General features: G+C 48.3%; 1 protein-coding gene across 1 annotated transcript; it reads right to left on the reverse strand.

The window, feature by feature from the left end:
* Nucleotides 1-22,297: 22,297 nt before the first annotated feature.
* Nucleotides 22,298-23,502, reverse strand: LOC133906367 (uncharacterized). Its single transcript, XM_062348245.1, has 2 exons — nt 22,896-23,502; nt 22,298-22,796 (listed from the first exon to the last, which is right to left on the reverse strand). The coding sequence occupies exons 1-2, from the start codon at nt 23,494-23,496 to the stop codon at nt 22,414-22,416; spliced, it is 984 nt and encodes a 327-aa protein (XP_062204229.1). The 5' UTR covers nt 23,497-23,502; the 3' UTR covers nt 22,298-22,413.
* Nucleotides 23,503-24,552: the final 1,050 nt, after the last annotated feature.

Here is a 24,552-nt window from a genome sequence, read left to right on the forward strand (position 1 = left end):
AGTGGTAGCCCCCAGTCAACTTGGGCGGGGGGGAAGCCCCCGGCCTGGTTGACCTGAGCCGCGAGCATGGCCATCTACGGGTAGAACCTGCGCAGGTGCTTGATGTTCCACGGGTTGGGGAGCGGTTGCCCGTCCTCTGCCGCCATCTTGAAAGAGCCTTCTCGCGGAACTCCGATCACGGTGAAGGGACCCTCCCACATAGGGGACAGCTTATTCTTTCCTTCGCGCGACTGGACGCGTCGGAGAACTAGGTCCCCCACCTCAAAGGATTATGCCCGGACGTGGCGCTGGTGATAGCGCCGCAAACTTTGCTGGTACCGAGCCGCCCGGACGGCGGCACGCCGCCGGCGCTCTTCCAAGTAGTCGACGTCGTTGCGTCTTTGCTGCTCTTTGCTCACCCTCAGAGTATGCATGCACCCGAGGGGAGCCTAGAGTGAGCTCGGAGGGGAGGACCACCTCAGCGCCGTACACGAGGAAGAATGGAGTCTCCCCGGTGGCACGGCTTGGCGTGGTCCGATTAGCCCATAGCACGGCGGGCAGCTCGTCGACCCATCCCTTCCCGTGCTTTGCGAGCACGTTATAGGTCCGGGTCTTGAGGCCCTTCAGTATCTCCGCGTTGGTGCGCTCAACTTGCTCGTTACTCCGAGGATGAGCGATGGAGGCGAAGCAGAGCTTGATGCCGAGGTCTTCGCAGTAGTCCCGGAACAGGGCACTTGTGAACTGGGTGCCGTTGTCGGTGATGATCCGGTTCGGGACACCAAAGCAACTGGTGATGCCGCGGATAAACTGGAGCACCGTGTTCTTGGTCACCTTGATGACTGGGACCGCCTCCGACCACTTGGTGAACTTGTCGATGGCGACGTAGAGGTACTCATAGCCCCCGATTGCTCGGGGGAATGGACCCAGAATGTCCAGCCCCCAGACCGCGAAAGGCCATGACAGGGGGATGGTGTGAAGAGCCTGAGCTGGCTGGTGAATCTGCTTTGCGTGGAACTGGCACATGTTGCAGCGCCGAACCAGCTCTGAAGCATCCTGGAGGGCTGTAGGCCAGTAGAAACCTTGCCGGAAGGCCTTCCCGACCAGCGTGCGGAACGATGAATGGCCACCGCACTTGCCCTCGTGGATCTCAGCGAGGAGCTCGCCGCCTTCTGCCTGGGAGATGCATTTCAGGAGGACACCTCCTTCGCTACGCTGGTAGAGATCCCCATCTACTATGGCATAGCGCTTGGACTGCCGAGCAACTCTTTCGGCAGACGCCTCATCCCCAGGAAGGAACTTTTCCTTCAAGTACCCTCGGATGTCGTCCATCCACGAGACATCTTGAGAACATTCAGCAAGTGCAGCGCACTCACCGGACGGCGGCACCCTGACGGGGCTTCCCACTGAGGGCACCGCCAGGGTCCCCTGAATTGAGTTCGAGGTTTCCCCTTCGTCCTGTTCGGCAGGCAGGACGGAAGGCCGTGTGAGTCTTTCTTCAAAGACTCCGGCAGGGATGCACGCACGGGAGGAGGTCAGGCAGGAGAGCTCGTCGGCCAGAGCGTTGTCACGGCGAGGGATGTACCGCAACTCCAGGCCATCGAACCGCCTCTCCAGCTTCCTGACTGCTACCACGTACGCCGCCATTTGAGGATCCGTGCACTGGTACTCTTTGGACACCTGGTTGATCACCAGCTGGGAGTCCTTTGACCAATAGGCGACGAATCCTGAGGCCCACCGCGGCTCGGAGGCCAGCGACGAGACCTTCATATTCCGCCATGTTGTTGGATGCGCGGAACTGCAGCTGCACGACGTACCGGAGTTCTTCACCCGTTGGGGAGGTGAGAACCACTCCGGCCCCCGCGCCTTTCAGCGAGAGGGAACCGTCGAAGTGCATGATCCAGTACCCAGGCGCATTGTGCCCGGGATATGCAGAAATCTCTTCGGGGACGACCTCGGGGACGGGTGTCCATTCTGCCACGAAGTTAGAGAGCGCCTGGCTTTTGATTGCCTGGCGACTGACAAAGTGTAGGTCGAATTCCGCCAGCTCCACTGCCCACTTGACGACGCTCCCAGTGCCCTCTCAGTTTTGGAGGATGGGTCCTAGTGGATACGTGGTAACCACCGAGACCTTGTGCGCTTGAAAGTAGTGGCGCAGTTTCCGGGATGCGATGAGCACGGCGTAGAGCAGCTTCTGAGCCTGGGGATACCTTGCTTTGGCCTCCCGGAGGACTTCATTGATGAAGTACACCGGTCGCTTGACCCGGCGGGCCCGGACCATAGCCCCACCCGAGGGCCTGTCACAGCCCCCAGGCTCGGCGGCGTGGTCGGGGCTGACCGGGTGCTCGGGCTCTACTCCCTGGTCGGGAGGAGCCGAGCGCTCGGGCTCGACCCCCTGCTCGGGGGGGGGGGCTAAGTGCTCGGGCTCGACCCCCCTGCTCGAGGGGAGCCGCGAGAACTGGGGAGTGCTCGGGGACAGCCGGGAGCTGGGACCCAGCACCTGGCCCCGCACACTCGTCGTGCTCCACCACCAACACCATGCTTACGACCTGAGGAGTGGCCGATACATAAAGTAGTAGTGGCTCACCTTCGGATGGAGCCACCAACACGGGCAGTGAGGTGAGGTACTTCTTCAAATCGCGGAAGGCTTGCTCGGCCTTCGGCGTCTAGTTGAAACGACCGGTCTTCTTCAAGAGCTTGAAAAGGGGGAGCCCCCGCTCTCCAAGTTTGAAGATGAAGCGCCCGAGGGCCGCCATGCAGCCGGCGAGACGCTGGACCTCCTTGAGTCAAGCCGGGGGTCGCATCTGCTCGATGGCCCGGATCTTCTCTGGATTGGCCTCGATTCCTCGGCTGGAAACCAAGAAACCGAGGAGCTTGCCCGCGGGTACCCCGAAGACACACTTCTCGGGGTTGAGCTTTAGGCGGGTAGTGCGGAGACTGTTGAAAGTCTCGGCAAGGTCGTCGAGCAGGGTGGCGCGGTCTCGGGACTTGACCACGAGATCGTCGATGTAGGCCTCGACGTTGCGGCCAACCTGCGAGTCAAGGGTAATGCGAATGGCGCGCTGGAAAGAAGACCCAGCATTGCGCAAACCAAAAGGCATAGACATATAACAATAAGTTCCCACCGGGGTGGTAAAAGAAGTTTTTTCTTCGTCCTCTACGGCCATGCGGATCTGGTGATACCCAGAGTTTGCATCTAAAAAACACAAAAGATCACACCCCGCGGTTGCATCTACAATTTGATCTATGCGGGGCAAGGGAAAAGGATCTTTAGGGCAAGCCTTATTTAGGTCGGTGTAATCCACACACATGCGGAGCTTGCCGTTGGCCTTCGGGACGATAACTGGATTTGCCAGCCAGTCGGGGTGGAGGACTTCTCGGATAAATCCGGCGTCGAGGAGCTTGCTGACCTGCTCCCGGATGAATTCCTGGCGCTCGGGCGCCTGCCGCCGGACTTTCTGCTTCACCGGGCTTGCGTCCGGTCGCACAGCCAAGTGGTGCTCGATCACCTCCCTAGGGATCCCAGGCATGTCAGACGGTTGCCATGCAAACACGTCTACGTTAGCCCGGAGGAAGGTGACGAGCGCGCTTTCCTATTTGCTGCCCAGGTCACCGCCGATTCGGATGACCTGGGAAGCGCCTTCGCCCACCATGACCTCCTTCGTAGGAACAGAGGGGTCGGTGGTGAGTCGGGGTTTGGATGAAGAGGGTCCCGGGCCCCCTGTGCAGCCTTCGGCCTCGGCCTGGGCTGAGACCAAGGCCATGTACGACTGCTCGGCGCAGGAGACGGCGCCGCCGGAGTCGGCAGTCACGGAGATGGGGCCTGTTGGGCCTGACATCTTAACCGTGAGATATGCATAGTACGCGGCCATCATGAATTTGGCGAGCGCCGGACGCCCGAGAATGGCGTTGTAGGGGAGAGGGAGCTCCGCGACGTCGAAGAGGACGTTTTCCGTGCGGAAGTTGTCCCGACTCCCGAAGGTCACGGGTAACTCGACCTGCCCGAGGGGCAGGGAGTGCCCGGACGTCACTCCGTAGAATAGGAGCGACGGCTTTAGGCGCCTGGAGGACACCTGCAGCTTTTCAAAGGCCTCTTTGGAGAGGAGGTTGAGACCTGCACCCCCATCGATCAGCACTCTACCGACCTTGACATTGCAGATGGTGGGGGACACTACCAAAGGCAGTCGCCCCACGCCTGCAGTACTGGAGGGGTGGTCGGCTATACTGAACAGATCGGAGCGTCCAACCACCTCAGGGGCCTGGCGGCCTCTTCGCTCGGGGTTGCCGTGCACACCTCGCGCCGCATGGTCTTGATGCCACGCCGTGAGGAAGGCGTGTAGGCGCCTCCGTCGATGAAGGCGACAGTATGCTCGGGTTCCTGGAAGCCGAGCTCGGCATTGCCGGGGGTGGCCTCGATATCGCCTCCCCCGCGGGACTCGTCGCGCTCCTGCTGGCGCTGCTCGACGAGGCCTTTGACCGTACGACACTCCGTGAGGTCGTGCCATCTGGTCTGGTGGATCGGACACCATTTGCCTGGCTCGGGCCCCGCGGGAGCGGGAGCCCTCGCTAGAGTGGGAGCCCGGGCGGGAGCCGGAGCCCTTGCTGGAGCTGGGGCCCTCGCGGGCGCCGGGGCCCTCGCAGGGGCCGGAGCCCTAGGAGGGGCCCTCGCGGGCGCGGGCCGTCTGTTGGTGGCCGCCCGGCGTTCTTGCCGACGGTCGGGCTCTTGGGCCGGCCTATGGGCGGGGCCCTGGGCCAGCTCGACAGGAGCGGCCTCGCGCTTTCTCTTCTTTTTCTTTTCCCGCCTGTCGGAGCAGGAAGAACTCGGCTGGTCGGTGGCGGGGCGCGGAGCATGCCACGCCCGGGCCTCCGCCGCCTTGGCGCACTTGTCGGCCAGTGCGAAGAGTTCCGCAATGGTCTCGATTTCGTGCGTACCTAGCTTTTCGAGCATCTGCTCGTCGCGGACGCCCTGCCGGAAGACGACGATGACAGCATGGGGGGCTATCCGCAGGATGGTGTTACGGACCTGGCTGAAACGCTAAATGAAGCGCCGCAGCGTCTCCCCCTCCTGTTGCTTGACGGCGTGGAGGTCGCACTCCAAGCTGGGGCGCGTGAACGTGCCCTGAAAATTAGCCACAAACTGGTGGTAGAGGTCGTCCCAGGAGCTAATAGATCCAGGGGGTAAGTTCATGAGCCAAGAGCGGCCAGAGCCCCTCACGGCAACATGGAAATAATTTGCCATCACCTTTTCACTGCCACCGGCCACTTGGATAGCCGTAGTGTAGATCTGGAGGAACTCGACGGGGTCGATGGCCCCGTCGTACTTCTCCGGCAGCTCAGGGTGGAACTTGGAGGGCCATTTGACCCGTCGGAGTTCACTAGAGAAGGCACGGCAGCCGGTGCCGTACCCCGTGACGCGGGCGGCGCCCCTCAGCGGAGAACGCCGACGAGCCGGAGAATCCTCGCGGTCGTGGGCCGGAAAAGAGGAAGCTTGGTCCTCAGCCTCGGCCTCCTGCTGGGTCTCCCGCTGGCGTTCGAGAGTGACGCGCGCATCTTCGTGGCCCCTCCGCTCGTTGAGACGCAAGCGGAGGTCCTGGGCTTCGGACGCGGCCAGGGGGGTGGCGCTCCGCCTGGAGGCCCCCCGGCTTGTGCGAACATTGCCCGTTGATGGGCCGGTTCGGGTGGCGCCACGGTGGGAGGTGGCGCGAGAACTCCCGGCCAGCACCTGGCGACGAGCAGTACCGACCAAGGTAGCGACTTCTTGGATCCAGCGACCCTCCGGGGTGTTCGGCGTCGCCTGGACAGGCGGATGCCTGAGGAGAGCGTGCGTCGCAAGCAGCGCGCTCCCCGGGCCGGCCTCACTGAAAGCGAGTCTACGCCGAAGTGGCACCCGGCGCTGTCCAGAGGCAGACCTGGCGGCCGGAGTTTCGACCACCTGATGGGGGTCGGAAGGTGCACCAACGGCGGCGACGGCTGCCCCGCTGGGCCCAGTGCCTTGGTCCCCTTGGGAGGGGAAAGCCGCACGTGCAGATTGCGGCTGCTGCTGGGACGCAGCAGCGGCTAGGACCTCCTGTGCGAGGGGCTGCATTTCCTCACTGGAAGTGGAGCCGGAACGCTGGAGGCGGTGTCCACCAGCCATTTTTTCCTGCGGAAGAAAACAAACAAACAGATTCAGGGATGTTCCCTCCTACCTGGCGCGCCAGCTGTCGGAGGATTAACTCCTGTCGCAGGGATCCCGAGAGACCCCTTTTTAGAGATTCGGCCGGGGGGATGATCCTGAATAAGTTCGTCGGAGAAATAAATGGAGTGAAAGTAAATGCGACGGCCGGTGGTTGGGGGATGATGATCTAGTGCAAAGAAAAGTAAATGCACCAGAAATTTAGACAGGTTCGGGCCGCGCAGAGGCGTAATACCCTACTCCTGTGTGAATGTAGTAACTGTCCTGAGGAAGTCCCTCAAGGATGTTGCTGGTTACAAGAATATTGTGTCTAACTAAGAGCTTGAGGCTCCTTGTTCTTGGGCAGGGACTACGATTTGATTCTTGGTGCTTCTGTGCTCGATGCTTGCGGTCTCTTGGACGTCTCGGATGTATCTTAGGACGGACTCTCTTTTGGTCTATTCTTCGTTGGTTGGCGGGTGGTTCATTGCCTGTTCTCTTCTGTGTGCCGACTCTTTTATGCATTCGCCGGCTGCGACATGCCCCGAACGGGAAGGAGGGGGCACAAGTTCCAAGGCGCCATGACTGGGAAAGGCGTCATCATTTTCTCTGGGCGAAGTGACCTGGGAGGTGGAGAACGCGGCGCACGCCCGGTCACTTGTCACCATAAACGCCCTGGCAACGGGCGCCGTTGAGAGGGCCCACCGGGCAGCCACAGAGCTACCCGGCGTGCCCACCCTGTCTTGTTCTTCTGCCACGGCAGGGCGGCAGGCGGAATGCCTTGATCCTGGCGATGTTATCCCGAGACATACCAGATGACACGGGACGGGACCCGTGCAATTAATAGCCCCACGCCTCTCTGCCAAAACGTGGCAGGAACTGCCACCGCGGCGGGAGCAGTTGGGAATGTCAGGCCGCGCACACTCATTAAATACGGCCTCAGGCCTCTGACTGATTGACACCTCATTGACGGGCCCCTCGGGGGCCTTTCCGGGTCGTCGGGGCACCGAGCGCTCGGGGGTACTGTTCACCTCCCCGAGCACTCTCTCCCGAGAATGCTTATCCTTGTCCTCGGGGAACCGGGTGCTCGGGGGTACTATTTACCTCCCCGAGCACTTTCTCCCGAGCACTCTTGTACGAACCTTCGGGGAACCGAGAGCCCGGGGGCTGCCACGCGCAACCCCGAGCACTCTCTCCCGAGCACTTTTGCACAGATCTTTCGGGGAACCGAGAGCCCGGGGGCTGCCACATGCAGCCCTGAACACTCTCTCCCGAGCACTTTCACACTGACCCTCGGGGAACCGTGCGCTCGGGGGTTGCCGCACGCAGTCCCCGAGCACTCTCTCCCGGAACTTAGCTCTTCTGGTCGTCGGGGGACTAGGGTGCTCGGGGGTGACCGGGCACTTCCTCGAGCACTTTCTTCCCGGTACTTAGACTCTGCGGGTCATCGGGGAACTGGGGTGCTCGGGGACCAGGGACTGTGGCCCCGAGCACCTTCTCCCGGAACTTAGACTTTTCTCACCTCGCAGGAGGGACCTCGCGGGATGGTGACACGTGGCAGACGGCTGGCCTGGCCTCGGGACTAAAGGACCTCCGGTTCCTGATACACCGACAGGCGTGGTCACTTTTGGTCTGTCCTTATAGGCAAGACCTTGAAACTCAAAAATCCAGTTGAGCCGCCGGCTGAGACCTTGCTCAGTGCATAGCTGGGCTTCGCCCTGGGTGAACTTCCCGAGCAGCATCATGGCCTTAGCCTCCACTTCGGCTACCGTTAGGTCTACCACAAACTCTTCTACGAGATCACGCATTGACAGATACATCGCACACCTGGCGAAGGCCTCAAGTGCCAGCCTATGAGAGGACTTCAGCTGCACATAAGGGGCACGATTCCCCTTCACTTCTTCGCACTTGGATACAAGAAACTCTTCTTGGTCCACTTTGTGGTAGAACCACCACTGCGTCCAGTCCTTCGGCCATTTATTTTTGTACACCATGACTGGCGTGGTCTGGCCAGTGTGATAAGTAAAGTTCAAGCATCCATAGTGGGCTTTGCCTGAACGCTCTGAGCGAAGACCGGCTTCGGCTGATGGTGAAGCCTGTGGGCTGCGGCGAAGACCCTGGCTGACACCTTCGCTCCTTCAGAACGGGCCGCCCAGGCGAACAGGCCAAGCTGAACATTGGCGTTTGGCGTGAGCTGATGCAGGTAGACTTCAAACAATTTCAAAACTTTCAAGACCATCTCATCGAAAGGAAAGCGGAGCTCCACTCGGAAGTAGTCAATGAAGACGATGGCTTCGTCATCTTCGGGCTCCGGGGTCTCGTGGCTCCCCGGGAACCTAACCTTCAAGACATCACTAATGAAGCCCTCCCTTACCAGCCCAACTAGGACCTCATCGTCCACCTTAGATTGTCCAATCTAGTAGGTCTTCAGACGGTTTGCCTTGCCCTTCGGAGCCATTCACGCTGAGCTTCAGAAACAAAAGAGACTACGAGGGACTTCGGAAAGAAAACCTTCATACGAGAGCTGCAGCTTCAGCGAGTTCAAGCGATAAAGATTGACCCACCGCTTGGAGCATATTTATAGCGGTAAAAATAGGGGGTAACGGCGATTAAAACAAGACGCGTCGGAAGTTGAACCGTAGTCGTAAAAGACGTTTCGGCATGAAGCAAAGACATTTAACGTCCTCGATCCGATGGTTGTGTAGGGGCACAATGGTCATACCAACACAAAAATACAAACAAAAAATAATAATAGTAATAGTCAAAATGAACAACATGAGAGGGCAATCTGCTTAAAAGTTAAACTAGCCCCCGGGGGCCTTCGATGGGCCGAAGGGGACAACATTGAGCTATATCATCCGATTTACAGGCTCGGCCCTTCAAAGATGAACCTTACCTATAGAGGGCTATTGTTCGGGGATGATCTCCAGTATCCCTTCGGATGGCGAGTCGAAGTCCGCCGGTGGTTGAGCACTGATGAATATTGCAGTTGTGTTTCAGGAAGTGCAGGCGAAGGCTATGGCGGGCCATCGGTCGGAGGCCGAAGATCGATCCGCGATATCAACTGTCAGCATAGGAGAAGGCTCTAGCGGACCTTCGGTCGGAGCCCAAAGGTCGATCCACAACACCGGGGATCAGAATAGGCGAAGATCCTGGCGAACCTTCGGGTGGAGACCGAAGGGTGAATCGGGGTGCAGCGCCGAGGCTGGCCGAAGGTGCCTGGTGGGCGTCGAAGCCCGTGTAGCCGCTCAGGATATAGTTGTAAATGTGCAGATGTACTTGATGGTACCATAATACCCCCGAATATGCCGGGAATGTGGCAGTTGGGGGTGAAACTGTAAATCCTAGCGTGGAGTGGTTGAGTACGGGCTATAAATAGGCTAGCACTGTAACTGAGGTGATAGAAGAATTAAGATTATTTCACCCTCTAATACGTGTCACACTTCGAAGCCTTCGGCTTCCCCTCTAGATCGAAGGCCTTCCTTATCTGGGGACTCAGGTTCCAACAACTATGAAAATATCTAAGGCTTTGCTGCACACATGCACGCCCCTGTTATTTTTTTCACAATCAAGCCCTAATTCGTAGACTATTGAGACCGGACCAAGAAGCAGTCCAATCTCAGCTATGCATTGAGCCAGGATTCAGTGTCAATACAGTGACTTCATTGATAATAACAAAATAATATCATTTATTAATTGAATGAAACATCTTACAAAAGAGACCTTCAAGGATCAAAGAAGCAAATAAAACTGCAGCGGCCTAAGTGTAGTATTTATCCGTCCTCCACAGGCAAATGACAAAGAACACCACCCTAGAAAGCATCGTTTTCCGCTAAGTCTTTCATATATTCTCCAACTAAGTAGCATTGTTTCGGTATGGCAAATGTAAGTACATGTCGTACTGCGCAAGTTATGGGGAAAATGTATATATAGGCATAAACAAGGATAAAACTGACATGGCTTATTTGCATAAAAGCATAATTTATTTTAAAACAGTTAAAAATAAGCAATTAATTAAGTGAATGACAGTAAATAAACAACCTCAAACTTTCCACATCTTGACTTGACTAAAGATCCAACCACCTCAACTATGATTCCCACCACCAAGATTGACCAAACCAACACCTCAATCATGGTTCCCACCACCAAGGTTGAACAAACCATCAAATTCTAATCATGTGTGACTTTCCTCACCACTCTTGACTGTGAGCCCAGATGATTAATCAGTTTTACACTCTGCAGAGGTTGTACACTTTACCCACAAGTTATGATTTCCTATTTTTCCCGTATCGATCAAACACTTACACACTTCCGGGATGTGCGGCAAGGAATCATTGTGAGGCCTTTACAAAAACCCTCCCAATATGTGTTTACCCGTTAAGGTTTCACCGTCATGTGAACTACACATCAACTACGGAAGCCCCCTCTTGCGCCATATAGATCCAGGGAATTACACAATTTTGTGCCCCGTGCCACCATCTGGTCCACACCATGCTGGGAGTAAAACTAGTTAATTGGCCAAGCTGCACCCATAACTTGGCTTGTTGTTGTACTATAAAGCTCGATCTGAACTTACCATGAACCGGTCCTTATGATTTGAGCAAGACTACCACAAACCGATCCATGCAACCTACACCAGTCTCCTCCAAACCACCTGCGCAAATCATAATTCCATGTTGCTAATAAAACATTATTCTATCATTTTTATCATGGTTGCATAAGACCATTATCAGATATAGTTTAACAATTATGATTATCACCATCCAAAAGCAAGGCTATGCATCATCTACCCTTCCATAAACCCATCAAAACCATGGCAATAAGGATGATAAGGGAAAACTACATTATAGCCTAATTTGTGATTCCCGACAGTATTACTAGCATGCAGGTTTGTAAAACAAAGTAGTATAAAATATGGGATCAATATGGTAAAGGACAACTTGCCTTCCCGATACTCAGTGGGTCTTGAACAAAGTCTTGGTCATGTAATCCTCCTAGCTCTTCTTCTGTAATGTTGGTGTCTACTGGCAAAAACAAGTGAAAAGACAAGCAAATAAACACCAAGAACATAAAAGAACCAAATAACACAAAACAATCAACTAACTTGACAGATTAAGATTTTCAAAGAATTTTAGCGAAGAAGTAGATCAAATTAGAACTACAGTTGACAAGATAGGATTTCTAGAAGATTAAAACATGGCTAAAAGATTAGAGGCCAAAGAAACTAGGTGGATATGAATTTTCAGGAATTTTTCCAAGCGATCTTGGATGTTCTAGGATTTTCCTAGAATTTAATGGAATTATTTTATTTAAGAAAAACCATAAATAAAGTATTAATAACTATGTACTTACTACTAACTATTCATTAGATTAACATAATTATTTTTAGACTAAAAAACATAATTATGACATAAGCATAACATCAACCGAGAGATTAAAACATTAAAACTAGAATTTGCTGACTGGGTTGACACGTGGCTACTGATTGGGTGACACCTCGATAGAACATGCTGACATGGCTCTGAGTAGGAAGGGTGATGTGGCAAGGCTGAATGGATTAGGTCATCGATGATCCGATGGCTAGAACTTAAAGGAGCGAAGGGGTATGCCTAGATCTAATCTCAACCGTGGATGGCTCACTGTCTTTGGCTTTGGCTGGATGACAAATGTTGGCAAGCTTCCCTGCGGTGGGACATCTTCGTCGGAAATGCGCATCGTGGCATGGTTCTCTTTGACGAGCAGTGAAACATGATTGGCGGACAATGGTGAGTCCTTTTGATGGGTATTCGGATGTCGAGGTGGCTCTAGTCAGCACGGCGACGAGAGCTTCAGATCTCCATGTGGGGGTCTTCCGGTGTTTGATTTGCGATGGTGAGTTGGAGGTTCAAGAGGTTTTTGGGATGGCCTAGGGGGGTCTCAGGGTAACTATTTGCAAGGTGGAGTTCGAGATCCACTTGACTAGGGTTTCCATGGCAGCAGTCCTTATCTCTTCCTTGATCCTGGGTTCAAATCCAGTTCAGTTGGAGATAAAGCTTGGAGTCGGCTCGAGGGATCTTCCTCCATCCATCTATAAGCCTCTAGATGCTTTTCTTCTCGTAACTAAGTCAGGTTATGCGTGGAAAAATTTGTTGCTGGCGGGTTTTCAGATGGAGAATAGTTGAGAGAGTCCGAGCGCATCAGGAGAAAGGAGATGATGTGTGGGCCTTGGTGGCCAGCGAGGGTAAGGGAGGAGGAAATGGGTGCAGCCGGTCGATTGGGCTACAACCTGCTCGGCCCAACAGAGAAGGCGAGAGCAGGGGGAAGGCATGGAATTTTTTATTATATTTTATATCATAAATAAATAAATAAACCTCGGATGAAAAGACTTACAGTATTAGACGCCTACCACCCTATCATGGAGCGATAAAGTGCCTACCAATCTCTCAGGTGCCACCGTGGTAGGCCCAGCCCTTACCGCGCTATGATGAGGCAGTTAGGCTCGGATGAACAGTGCCTATCCTTTTTCCCAATTTCTCTTCTTTCCTCTTTCTCTATTTGGTCAGTGGGGTTGTCGCGCTCCAAAATCCATGAAACTTTTTTTAGGGCCTATAATTCATGATGAATCCATTTTAAAAATATTCACCTCAATACCCCATGTAGGTTTCAAAATAAAAACTCCAAAGAGGGCTACTTTTAGAACTTCTAGCAATTTTTAAGGCCTCAAAACAATTCTCAAAAATCTAAGAAAATTCACTAATATTCCTCTCATGTGTTGTAATAATATCTATAATTATTTTCAACCCTAAGTTACTTAGTGAAAAAGTGAGTTCCTTTACAATGCTCCATTTATATGCATTTTTATCATTTCATGTGATATTCTCTTTTTAATTCAATTTGAATTCAAGCAAATTCAAACATGCACAAATTCATTCGAACTCTTATGGAATACATATACAAAGTACATGAGCCCACAAGGGTAACCCTACGATTATTTATTATAGGCTCGACCACTATCGGGAAGTGGTTTGGTTGTACCCCTGCAGTTATTTATCATAGGCTCAACCACTATCGAGAAGTGGTTTGGCCGTACAAAGTTATCCGGACAATATTCTTGGACGAATGATATTATGATGTATGACCACCTCACAGTCTGATGAATGTGCACAGAATTACATAAGAATTTGGATGATTTTGTGCAGGTACTTGTCCAGTTGCCGACATTTTTTTTTATTTGATGTCACACCCTAAATTGTGCACTTTCATATTTATATGTATTTCATAAGAGTTTGGTTGAATTTGTGCATGTTTAAATTTGTTTGAATTCAAATTTAATTAAAAAGAGAATATCACATGAAATGATAAAAATACATATAAATGAAGCATTGCAAACGAACTCACTATTTCACCAAGTAACCTAGGGTTGGAAATAATTTTAGATATTATTAAGACACATGACAGGAATATTAGTGAAATTTCTTAGATATTTGGGAATTTTTTTGAGGCCTTAAAAATTTCTAGAATTCTAAAAGTAGCCCTCTTTGGAGTTTTTTTATTCTGAAACCTACACTGAGTATTGAGGTGAATCCTTTTAAAATAAATTCATCATAAATTATAGGCTCTAGAAAAAGTTTTATATATTTTAGAGCATGACAACCCCACTGTCCAAATAGAGAAAGAGAAAGGGAGATAAATTGAAAAAAAGGTGGATACTATTCATCTAAGTCTAACCGCCTTATTAGAGGGCGGTAAGGGCTGGACCTATCTCGGTAGCACTTTGGCACCTTACCGCCCCATGAAAGTACGATAGACGTCTAATTCTGCAAATTTTTTCATCCAATGTATAGTTATTTAATTATTTATGATAGAAAATGTAAAACTAAAAACACTCAAAGGCATGGGCGCTTGGGCCGTAGTGAGGGGGAGGGGAAAATGGGTGGCGTGGAGTTGAATTGGGTGGAGGACTTCGGCCCAGGCGGAAAGGGGGCACCGAAGACGAGGAGGGAAACCTGGGTTTGAGGTGGGAAGGGAGAAAACTGGGCAAAGGGAAGCGGTTCGGGCGGTTGGGTGCTGGAGGTTCGGCCCGATATCCGAATGGAGGGGATGGGCTGCGGCCATGGAAGGGCAAGGAGTTTTTTTATTTTTATATTAAAATTTTAAATAAATAGATTTCTCGTGGAAAAAATTGTAAAACTAGACGCCTGAGGGGGCGGTAAGGAGGTCTAACCGCCCTCACAGAGGGCGGGTGGCCTAACCGCCCCCTCAAAGGGCAGCAAGCCTGCTAACCTCCCTCTGAGGGGGCGGGTAGGGCCTGGGAGGGCGGTTAGCAACCTTGCCGCCCTCCTAAGGGGCAGTTATGGCATATTATTTTATAAAAGTTGGAAAATTTAGTGTATTTTGTCAAAATTTAAAATAGGGATTTTGCAAATTTTGGAATTAAAAAGGTTGAAGAGTAGTGAAAATGGTATACTGAGGAAGCAGAATTTGGAGTAGATTACATAATATTCGGAGGATAAAAAATTAATATTTGTGAACAAATTGTATATGTGAAGCACTCGCAGCATATTACGCGGGTATGAGGTTGCGAACGGCGACAAACATAAGATTAAACATAGGGTGGAAAATATTACATGAGACTGTAACCACGACGACATGACGAGGAAAAGAAGGTGGCATGTACGGATCACACAAAGACCTACTTATTTGTGCGCCGCTCCTAAGCATAACATGCCTTAGGGAGTGGAAATATATCGGGTTATATTAGATACTCTCTACTGAGTGCATCTAGGATATTTTCTCTTTCGGAGGGCATCGGGACCTACCGCCTTAGCACGGCGGGCTCTCTCCCGCTTCCTTGCCCTCTCAGCCTCCCGAGCCTGAGCCACGATATGGTCATGCGTCTCCTTCCTCATGCGCTCTTCTTCCTACCACTTTAGGCGAAGTTCCTCTTGCTTTTGCTCGTACTCCCGACATGCGTAAGCTTCCCTTCTCCACCTCATGGTCATGTCGATCCACTGCTTCTGTTCCTTATTTTGCTCATTGTCGAGCCATTGAATAAAATCACAGAGCAGTGGATGGGACTGAACAAATAGAACAAGATGAGCGGTTAGTAAAACAGGGGCGAAATCGGCAAAGATGTGGCTGATATTTGTTGCTATACCGGTGGGTACTCATATGTTCCATGTTGAGGCTTGTCATATTGGTAGTTAGCACACATGAAGAAGCGCAGCCCATAGGTGTATGAGATGTCCTGCGACTCGCGAAGCCTGCAACGATCACAACAGAAGCACATCGGTGGTTCGATACCTTGAGGGATGAAAATCCCCCAATGTTTCTTTGGTGGGCTTGGTGGAGTTGAGGAAGACATTACACTTAAGAGATCTGAGAAATGAGTGGTGCATCAATGTATGGAGGTTGGGCTATTTATGGTGGGTGAGACAGGAGCATTGGATTCCCTCTTGAAGAAAGGAGTGAGTGGAAGGGCTTAGAGGGTGGCAGGAGCATTGAATTCCATCTTGAAGAATGGGAAAGTTGTGGCATTAATGGTGGACAGAGATTCCATGTGTATTGGTACATGTGTTGTCATTTATTTTGTGGTAAAAGCTGTCTCGTGTTGTCAGTTCTTATTTAAAGTCTGCGCAAGGAGACATGTGTTGTCATTTCATAGTTAAAGTTGAGCGGTCATATCGTTTCTACAGATTACGCCAGGAAAGAGGTGATGTCTTTTAATGGTTGAAGTTCAGTAGTGTGGTCACTTCGTGATTAAAGTTAGACTCCTGACAGAGTTATTGTGCGTTCATTTCATGTATAAGAAGCTTTGTAAGATATATTTTTCTAGGTCTGTCTTGAACGATTCATACATGGGTGAGGACGATAGAAAGTAGCGTGTAGTCATGTTGGATTAAGAAATGCAACTAACATGCCATCACATTGGAATAAGAAATGCAGTTACGACATGCTAAGTGGACCATAAAGATTAGACGCGTCCGAATACGTAAGAGTACATCGCGAATCAAATATGCATATGTAAGTTACAAAAACAAATGTACAATCCTACTGCTGTCTCCCCCACTGCTGTCGGCCGTTCCCCCCATCGTGGTCCCGCTACCGCTGCCGCTGGTTGACCCTCACGTGGCCGCTGGAGTCGGTGAGGGGGTCGGGTGGACAGACCTGCCTGGTAGACCTAGTAGGGAGCACCGGTGTCGAGGCCTCGTCCTGCTTGGGCTGTGTCCGAAGTGAAGCACTGGGTACCTGGGACCGCTGGAGGATTTCGTAGTCTGGTGTGCCCCCGAAGAAGTCCCGAACGAGGTTGTAAGCGAGGTCCGGGCCAGCCTCATCCTCCTGACTAGGGTACGAAGACTGTGAAGGATCCGCTGGCGTCCATGTGTACTGGCTGGAGGGGCTTACGAACAAATAATTGTATTACATATGGACAATGTGCAAATGGAAGTAGTTGTACAAAATGCACAATTGAACCTGCATGGTATGCCGGTGCAGCAGAAGATGGCCACACGGGCATGCCGTAGTAGGGTGCGAACGGTGCCGTTCTGCTCATGCACGCACAGGATATGGAGGAGATGAGACCATGGTTCAAAAATTCATCGGTAACCCACAAAAATTCGCGATAACTGGGTATCTCGGTCTGGCTCGGTTTCAGAAACCGAACGGTAACCGAATTTAAATTCAAAAAATTCGAAAAAAATAAAAAACAAATCCTTAAAAAAACTAGACACAATTCTAAGACCTTTTGTGAAAAAAATAAAAATAATGTCGTTTGCATCATATTCTATAGGGTGGAAGTTTGAAAAAAATGAAAAAAGTTGAAAAATGCGGCTCAGTTATTAACTCATGTTAAGAAAAAGCTTAACATGCAAACACATATTTTTCTTATATAAAACGTATCTTAAGAGGATCTTTAAAATTGATTTCACTTTATTTAGAGTTTTATTAATTTATCTATGATTTTTACAAAGTTCACAAGCATAAAGTGAATATGTTAAGAAACAGCACTGTAATTAACTTTTTCATGTCTACTATTATTTTTTCTACGTAAATCATAGTATAAATAAACTAATAAAAGTGGTTTCACTAATTTTTGAGGTGTGATGGTTCAGTTATGAATTAATCTAGTCGCAACACATTTACATAATCCTGTATGTTACAATAACTAATTCATGAGTTCATGTATTTTTAAAAGACATAGGATCATGTAAGAAGACTAACAAAATTAGTTTCATGATTTTTGGATTAGCAAAGAGTAAACTATACATTTAACTTAGTTCAAAAAATACATTTTCTCACAGAACATTTTTAAATTTTTTATGAGTACAAATACTTTTATCATATAGATCATGTTATAGGGAAACCAACAAAATTTGTTTCACTTGATTTGAAGCTCAGATGAATTAGTTATTGATTTGACAAGATTGAGATAATTTTTAGGTTTTTTATTAAACTTCACTGAAAATCGAGAAAACCGCTATATAAATCGAGAAAATTGAGCGGTTACCGATAAAATCGAGCGGTTATCAACAATGTAGAAAATTCAAGAAAATCGCTCGATAAATCGAGAAAATTGCTCGGTAACCGGTCCAATTTGACCGGTAACCGAGAGGCTAAATTCACGAATTTTTTTCCCAAAATTTAAAATTTTTCAAATGAATTTTGTCCAAAATTTATTCAAAATTCGAGCGGTTATCGTGGTTATCACGGTTTTTTGTTACCGCTGCAGCTCGGTTACCGAGTTTCGGTCAGTAACGTGAACCCTGGATGAGACAACAGAAGCTTTTTTTTAATAAGGGATGTATTTCATTAAGCATATGAAATGGTTCCAACCTCTATAGTTTGCAATGCATTTGGCAGGATATTATTACAAAGTTTATGCTATGTGGTAGACTTTGTCCACGCGATAGCACAACTTCATAAACATAAATATAAAGCAGAGGTTTAACAAATAGTATATTTCTATCTTAAACATTTAATCTACTGTAAAACCTCTATTAAAATTTAATGAAGATGTCCATTATCGATATCTCCAAAAGTCGGCATGCATTATATATTGTAGCTTGCATCTCTTTCTTCTAAAGCAGCGCCCAAAATCTGATCTAGTAAGCGACCTTGTATATAACATGTATGGCAGTATGAGCTGTTGTTCTATCAAAAATAATATTTCGAGTAAACTAAATAACCTAACATATAGCAACAGCTTCGACTAAAATTTGTCTCTTAATACTATTCCCTATTCCGTTTAGCCAAGCCCCAAATATATGTTGAACACTAGTAGGAGGTTATAGTTCAAAAGAAGTTTGAATAATTCGCCGAATAAACTTAGCATAATTGCAATCGAAAAAAAATGTTAGGTAAAACTACAAAAGCAACATTTTTTATTTCTTTATCAATTTATTTTAACTAAGTTATTTTTTATAAAAATCATATCTCTACATAAGTATTATAAGAAAATCTTAATCTTAAGTAGAATTTTTAGTTTCTATACTAAGTGGTTATTACTTATGTAGTTGGTATTAATACTACCCTATACATCGAATTAACTAAAAAAGACTAATATTTGATCTATACAAACATATCTCGGTCATTGCTAAATTGAATAGTCTGATATGGATAAAAAACGGAAAACAATGAGTCCAAGGTGACGCGGCTGGTAGCTCCGACGTCACTGTCGATGGATAACCGAGCTGCACGGCTGCACCGCTCACCGGTCATGGCGATGTCCGTCCGTGAGGATGAACGGAACGGAGCAGGCCAGGGGACATCCATGGCCGATGTGCTGTTGCTCTCCTATGCTCTATTGGCCCGTAGGATAGGTTACTCGTCGTAGGCGTCCCTGTGCTTGGTCGCCTGGTTACGGACTAAACCATTTATAATAATAAAGGAGATGATCCTCCCACTACAGTGTCTAAAAAAATACTCTAGAAATTTCTTTAAAAAAAATAAAACATCCAGCCCTTAATCTCGTACCTCCACGTGTACCGATCCCCACTAACAAATCTTACGCATAAACGGAACGAATTTAATTTGCACGGTCTGATGATTGTTAATAACCTGGGAGATGGGTTAGATTATAAAGATGTATGATGAGACTAGATTATAAAGATATATATTAATTACTTTCATACATGGATATTGTGCTTTTTATAATCATAGAATAAAAACCTATAAAATTCGGTTTTTTATCAAAGTATGTTTCATATAAAGTGTATGAACATTCTTATACGTTATAGCTGCAAAATAAGCACAAATAAAATTCAAGTTATTTAGCAAAGTATTTTCAGATAAAATACATAAACACATTTTTCAATCAGAAAATTAGATAATATATGTGACAAGACATATAAAATAGTTGGTAATTGTAAAATGGCCTATACAATGATTTTGTGCTTCTCACATACTCTTTTGGCGGAAATATGCATCAAAGGATAAAAGGGAACTCGGAAATTAATTACCATGTAAGTATCTGATGGCATAAGTGATACTTGATCACATCAAATTATGCCACTTCTGCTGGTTGTAAGCTCAAGTCTTGAATTGGTATTTCTTTCATTTGATTGCAAATCAAATTCAACCTTCGTCCACTCGGCAAAATCTTCCTTGTCAGCTCTACAATAAATATTGCACATGTTGTTATTTCACTGAAAAGGACACAACGGTAACAAATACACTGTATTCTTGATAATTTGAACCATGAGATGTTGCTTACGTGATGGTATGAGCAGCTAGATTTTGTAGACCATCTGAACTTGTCAAGGAAACTGCCAATTCCCCCGAGTCTGATGACCTAATGTACATGCTAACTCTATAAACCTTTGTTCTCTCAATATTCTGCAACAATTGTAGCAAAAATATTTCTTATTGTTATACCAGCGAGAAGTTCATCTTATGAATTTATCAAGTCTGAAAGGGAGAAGAAATGAACACGTTTTGTATTTGCGTTGATTCAGATATCCGTACTGAGAAGTGAATACAGAGGACCTTAAGTAATCTAACAAACACCTAAGTGGAAATTGCTGACAAAGATATACATCAGGCAGATGAAACATACCATGTTGAGTGTGCTGTTAAGGTCGAGTGTAATCGAGGGATGCCATCGAACTTGGACAATAAGACTGGTTTATTCAAAAATGAAACTTACAGTATTTCTTTTAATCAAACTTGAAAGAGTGAGTCCCATGCCAGGCTTACATTCAGGGAGTCACATGTTTTTTCTTTGCTGAACTACTTGTCATTTGTACAGTAGAGAAACAAAACATTGTCTGAGGAGAGGAAAGACGAAAGCAAAAATAAGGTTATGTTGCACCTCATGAGACCATATGACTTTAGCAGGGCCTACAAACAAAAGTATAGATGCCCCTACATTGAAATATAATAGTGACAATGTTAAATTACTGAAAGTATGCAGGTTGGTGTGCAGCTGTTTTGGTCTATTTTCATTACAAATGACAAGTGATACCCCTAGATCATATTTTCTAATTATATGCTTGTGCCCACGAGTGTACATTCTGGTATAGGTGGGACTTATACTAAAAGACTAGTATACTAAAAGACTGGTATATTAACAGCACTATAATATAGTGATCTTTTTTCCTTCTTTTTCTCGCTTTGGTATTGGTGGGGGATTGTTGGAATGTGGCCCATTTAAAGCCCATTCATGAGAATGCAAAGCAAGAAGGTTTAGTCCCGTATTGTCAAGCAAGGGGATGTAGACCAACTTAAATACTTGAGTTCTCTGACCTCTTTGAAATAGAGAAAATGAGAAAGAGATAGTATACTTTGCTATATTCGTGTATTTTCGTATTCGCGTATTTTTCGCGTGAATATCCGCGTGACTTGTGACTTGCGACACGCGGCCGTGGCGTGGCGTGGCAGCACAAAATTGCAAGCCCTTTTGCTGCTCTCCCTTTTTAATTGTGATCAATGCCATAATCAGCTGTTTTAATCGCGATCAATGCCTTAACTCTGAGGGTTATTGGTCAGTTATGGAGGCTGCAATTGTGAGAATTTTATGAGAGAAAACGGCTCCAAGAGGGCAGTCATTTCCCTATAAATCCTGGAGACGTCCAGGCTTTTGGGGACAGATTTCTCTGCTCCATATTTTCTTCTCCACTCATCCAGATCACTGTCCTGTGTGCTGTGCTGCCGGATCTCGCCGGCCCTTCTTCTTGCAGTGCACAAGGTTGGAGGGTGAGCGGTATCTCCGAGCCTCTGCCGTCGTGAAGCCCGCACGAGGGACGGCAATAAGGTTTCTGGGCAGCGCACCTGCGCGACCGCTCTGCACTGCTTCATCTTCGATCTGCACGGCAGCAAATCGACACATCGTCAACTTCATCCCTTCATCAACCCGACCGTGAGTTCTTGATGAAACTGATGGATTTTTGGTACTGTTGCTTGCTTCTAGGGTTAGAAGTATGTTCAAATATTATAGATCGTAAAATATGTCTTTGTATAAAATCTAGAATTAGATTTTTACGCATATTACCAACAGAAAGACACCGCCGTATTTTCTTACAGGTCATATAGCCATTCAAAAGCGCGCATTGGATACCATGCGATCGCCTGAAATTATAAGCGCGAGAGAACACGGATAGTATATTTTGTGAGGTTCCTGTCCTTATTTCTTAATTACATCATGTATCCATATACAAACTCTGCTTCGACGAGAAACAGAGAGAGCTAGCTAAAATATACACATCAAATACACAACTTGCATATTATTAGAGATCAGGTGGCTAGGGTTTTATTATTAGAGATTACAATAGCTATTCTTGTGGTGTACGAGCTGGGCATATTGACAACTTGCAGGATACGCTTTGTGCTGAAGCTGTGGCAAGCATTCAAACAATCAACTTTGCCTGTAATGTAGGTATAGGGGGAATTTATTGGAAACTTAGGCACAAAACATGAAAACTATTTTGCAAAGCAATATGTTTGATCTGGCGCCACGTGGAGTTCTGATTAGAGTAGCCAAATTCCTCCTTAAAACTAGCTTTATCGATTTCAAAGTTTGTCATAGGCCTACATGTTGTAATAAGGTTGCTCATGAACTTGCCAATCTAGATTCAATGATAGAACTAAGTGATGCTATGCAATGGCTCATGACTCGTTACCAACTGTTGTAATGTTATTGGTGTTAGTGATCTTACTGACTTATAGTTTTAATGAAATGCAATGATATTCCCATTTAAAAAAAATACATAAGTAAAATACCACCATCAACCATATAATATACACATCAAATAAACAAATCATCAACCAGAAACCAACAACGGGTGTCAACATCATCAGCACCAGCACCGTCACCGTGCCGTGTCAACCGCACAACGACGGTCCATCCCCATCAGCTCCGCCGCCGTCTCCTCCGTCAGCGCCTCCAGCACGGTGGCCACGATGTCGGCGCCGACGTCTCGCCGCTCCGGCCGCACGTCCCCTGGATGCAGCCAGGCCCCGGCCACCTCGGAGGCTATGAGGTCGGTCAACCTGGCGAGCTCTTCTTCCAACAGGTCCTCCCACTGCGCACGCGTGTTCCTCGGCGGCACCGGCTTCGGCGCCGTCGTTGAGGCGCTGTTGTTGCAGAGGCAGTCTTTGGGGTTACTGTTGATGTCTTTGGCGTCGGCGAGGAGGTCGAGCAGTGTTGGTGTGTAGGCTGCCTGCAGGAGCTCCCTGAAGATGATAAAGGCTTCTGCAATGAAGACAGCGGTTGCAAATAATGGCATGTGAGCTTTGTACATGGTCGACAATGGCGGATGCTAAAGAGATGGGGAGTGCATGTATTGCTCACTCTTCGCGTGACCCGGTGGCGACTGCTCGAACAGGCTCTGCTCCAGCACTGATACAGGGCTCAGCTGCTTCTCCTCTTCGCCGGCTCCCTCCTCCTCGTCTTCCTCCATGTCGGCCCCCACGGCACGGGGGGACGGAGACGACGGGAAGACGGCGTTCTTGACATGGCTCGGCAGCTTCTGCTTCTCGCCGTCGACGCGGCCCCAGTCAATGGCGTCCCGGTTGTGCTGCTTCTTCTTCTTGGCCGCGACAGTACCGCGGAGAATCTTGGAGAGGAGGAGCCTGAGAACGCCGCCCGTACGCGTCCTATTGCTCGCCGCCTGCCGCGACAGCGTCCTGCCGGTACCGCTGCTCCTTGGCCAGCACGTCGGGGTGGCGTAACTGCAGCCAGCGGCCGCGTCGAGGAGAGCAGGGGAGCAGCCCTTCTCGAGGAGGTAGAGGTCGAGCGAGAAGGGCTCCTGTTGCTGCTCCAGAAGCTCGGACAGGCGGCGGCGGCTGCTGGTGCTGGACGGCGATGGCGAGGAGCGGGCCATGGGTCGGAGTAAGCGTGGAGGACAACTCGAGATGGAAGAGGAAGAGACGTGTGGAACAGCTGCGGGCATATATTCGAGGTGGGAAGGAAGGGAGTCAAGGGACAAGCGTTGGGGAATAAATTTTATAAGGGTTCATTTTTTAACAAAAGTTTAAACATTAGTATAACAAATTACGTAAAAGACCTTAGATGAATAATACTCCATCCATTCAAGAATACAAGACGTATCCATCCATTTAAGAATACAAGACTTATTTTATTTTAAAAAATCAAACTTCCTCAATTTTGATCGATAATTAGTCGAATTATTTGCATATTTAGTATAAAAAATATTTCAATAAATTCAGATTTTAAAATACTTTTAGTATAATATTAATTTTATAGTAATTTACAATATATTATAATAGAAATTAACCATCAAAGTTTACCTGATGAATTTTTTAAAATAAAATACGTCTTGTATTTTTGGGTGGATGGAGTACGTTGTAACTAGGTGCTTGTAATCTTCCGGAATCCAGAAGATGGTGAGGTCAAAACTATAACGCATTGGCTTCGATGGAGCTCTATCATAGTAACCACCAGCGAGGCGCATCCCTTGATCTGGGCTACCGGCCCTGCGATGAAGGAAGCGATCTAGGCATAGAGTCGTGTTCCTTTCTTTTTGGAATTGGGATCGACTCATGTGCAACATGGTCTAGCATCGAGAAAGACATGAGGCCGTGATAGTTTTATTTGTTGTTGAGGGGAACTAATCGGAGACGTTTTGACCTTTATGGCGATTGATCATGAGCGGAGTAATGAAAATGTGAAAGGAATCGTAAGCTTCAAGGAGCAGGGGCGAGGAGGGCTCAAACTCTGCTACCCTCTAGTGCTCTATGGAGATTGAAAGTCTTTGGAGATTTTGGCTGTATGATTTTATTCATCAGGGTGTATTTAAATATACACAATGTACAAGATATATATGGAAGCAATCAGATATACATGGAAACCAGCTGATGTCAAGAGATGCTATCCAACTATGCATAACAAATAATCAGCCAGGCCGGGATCTTGCCAATGCAGAGAGAGGCAGGCTAACACCCCCCTCCCCCCGGCAGTCTCAACTCGGAGCTCGTTGAATGTTGAG

This window comes from Phragmites australis, chromosome 23 (assembly GCF_958298935.1).
Source record: "Phragmites australis chromosome 23, lpPhrAust1.1, whole genome shotgun sequence".
NCBI lineage: Eukaryota > Viridiplantae > Streptophyta > Magnoliopsida > Poales > Poaceae > Phragmites > Phragmites australis.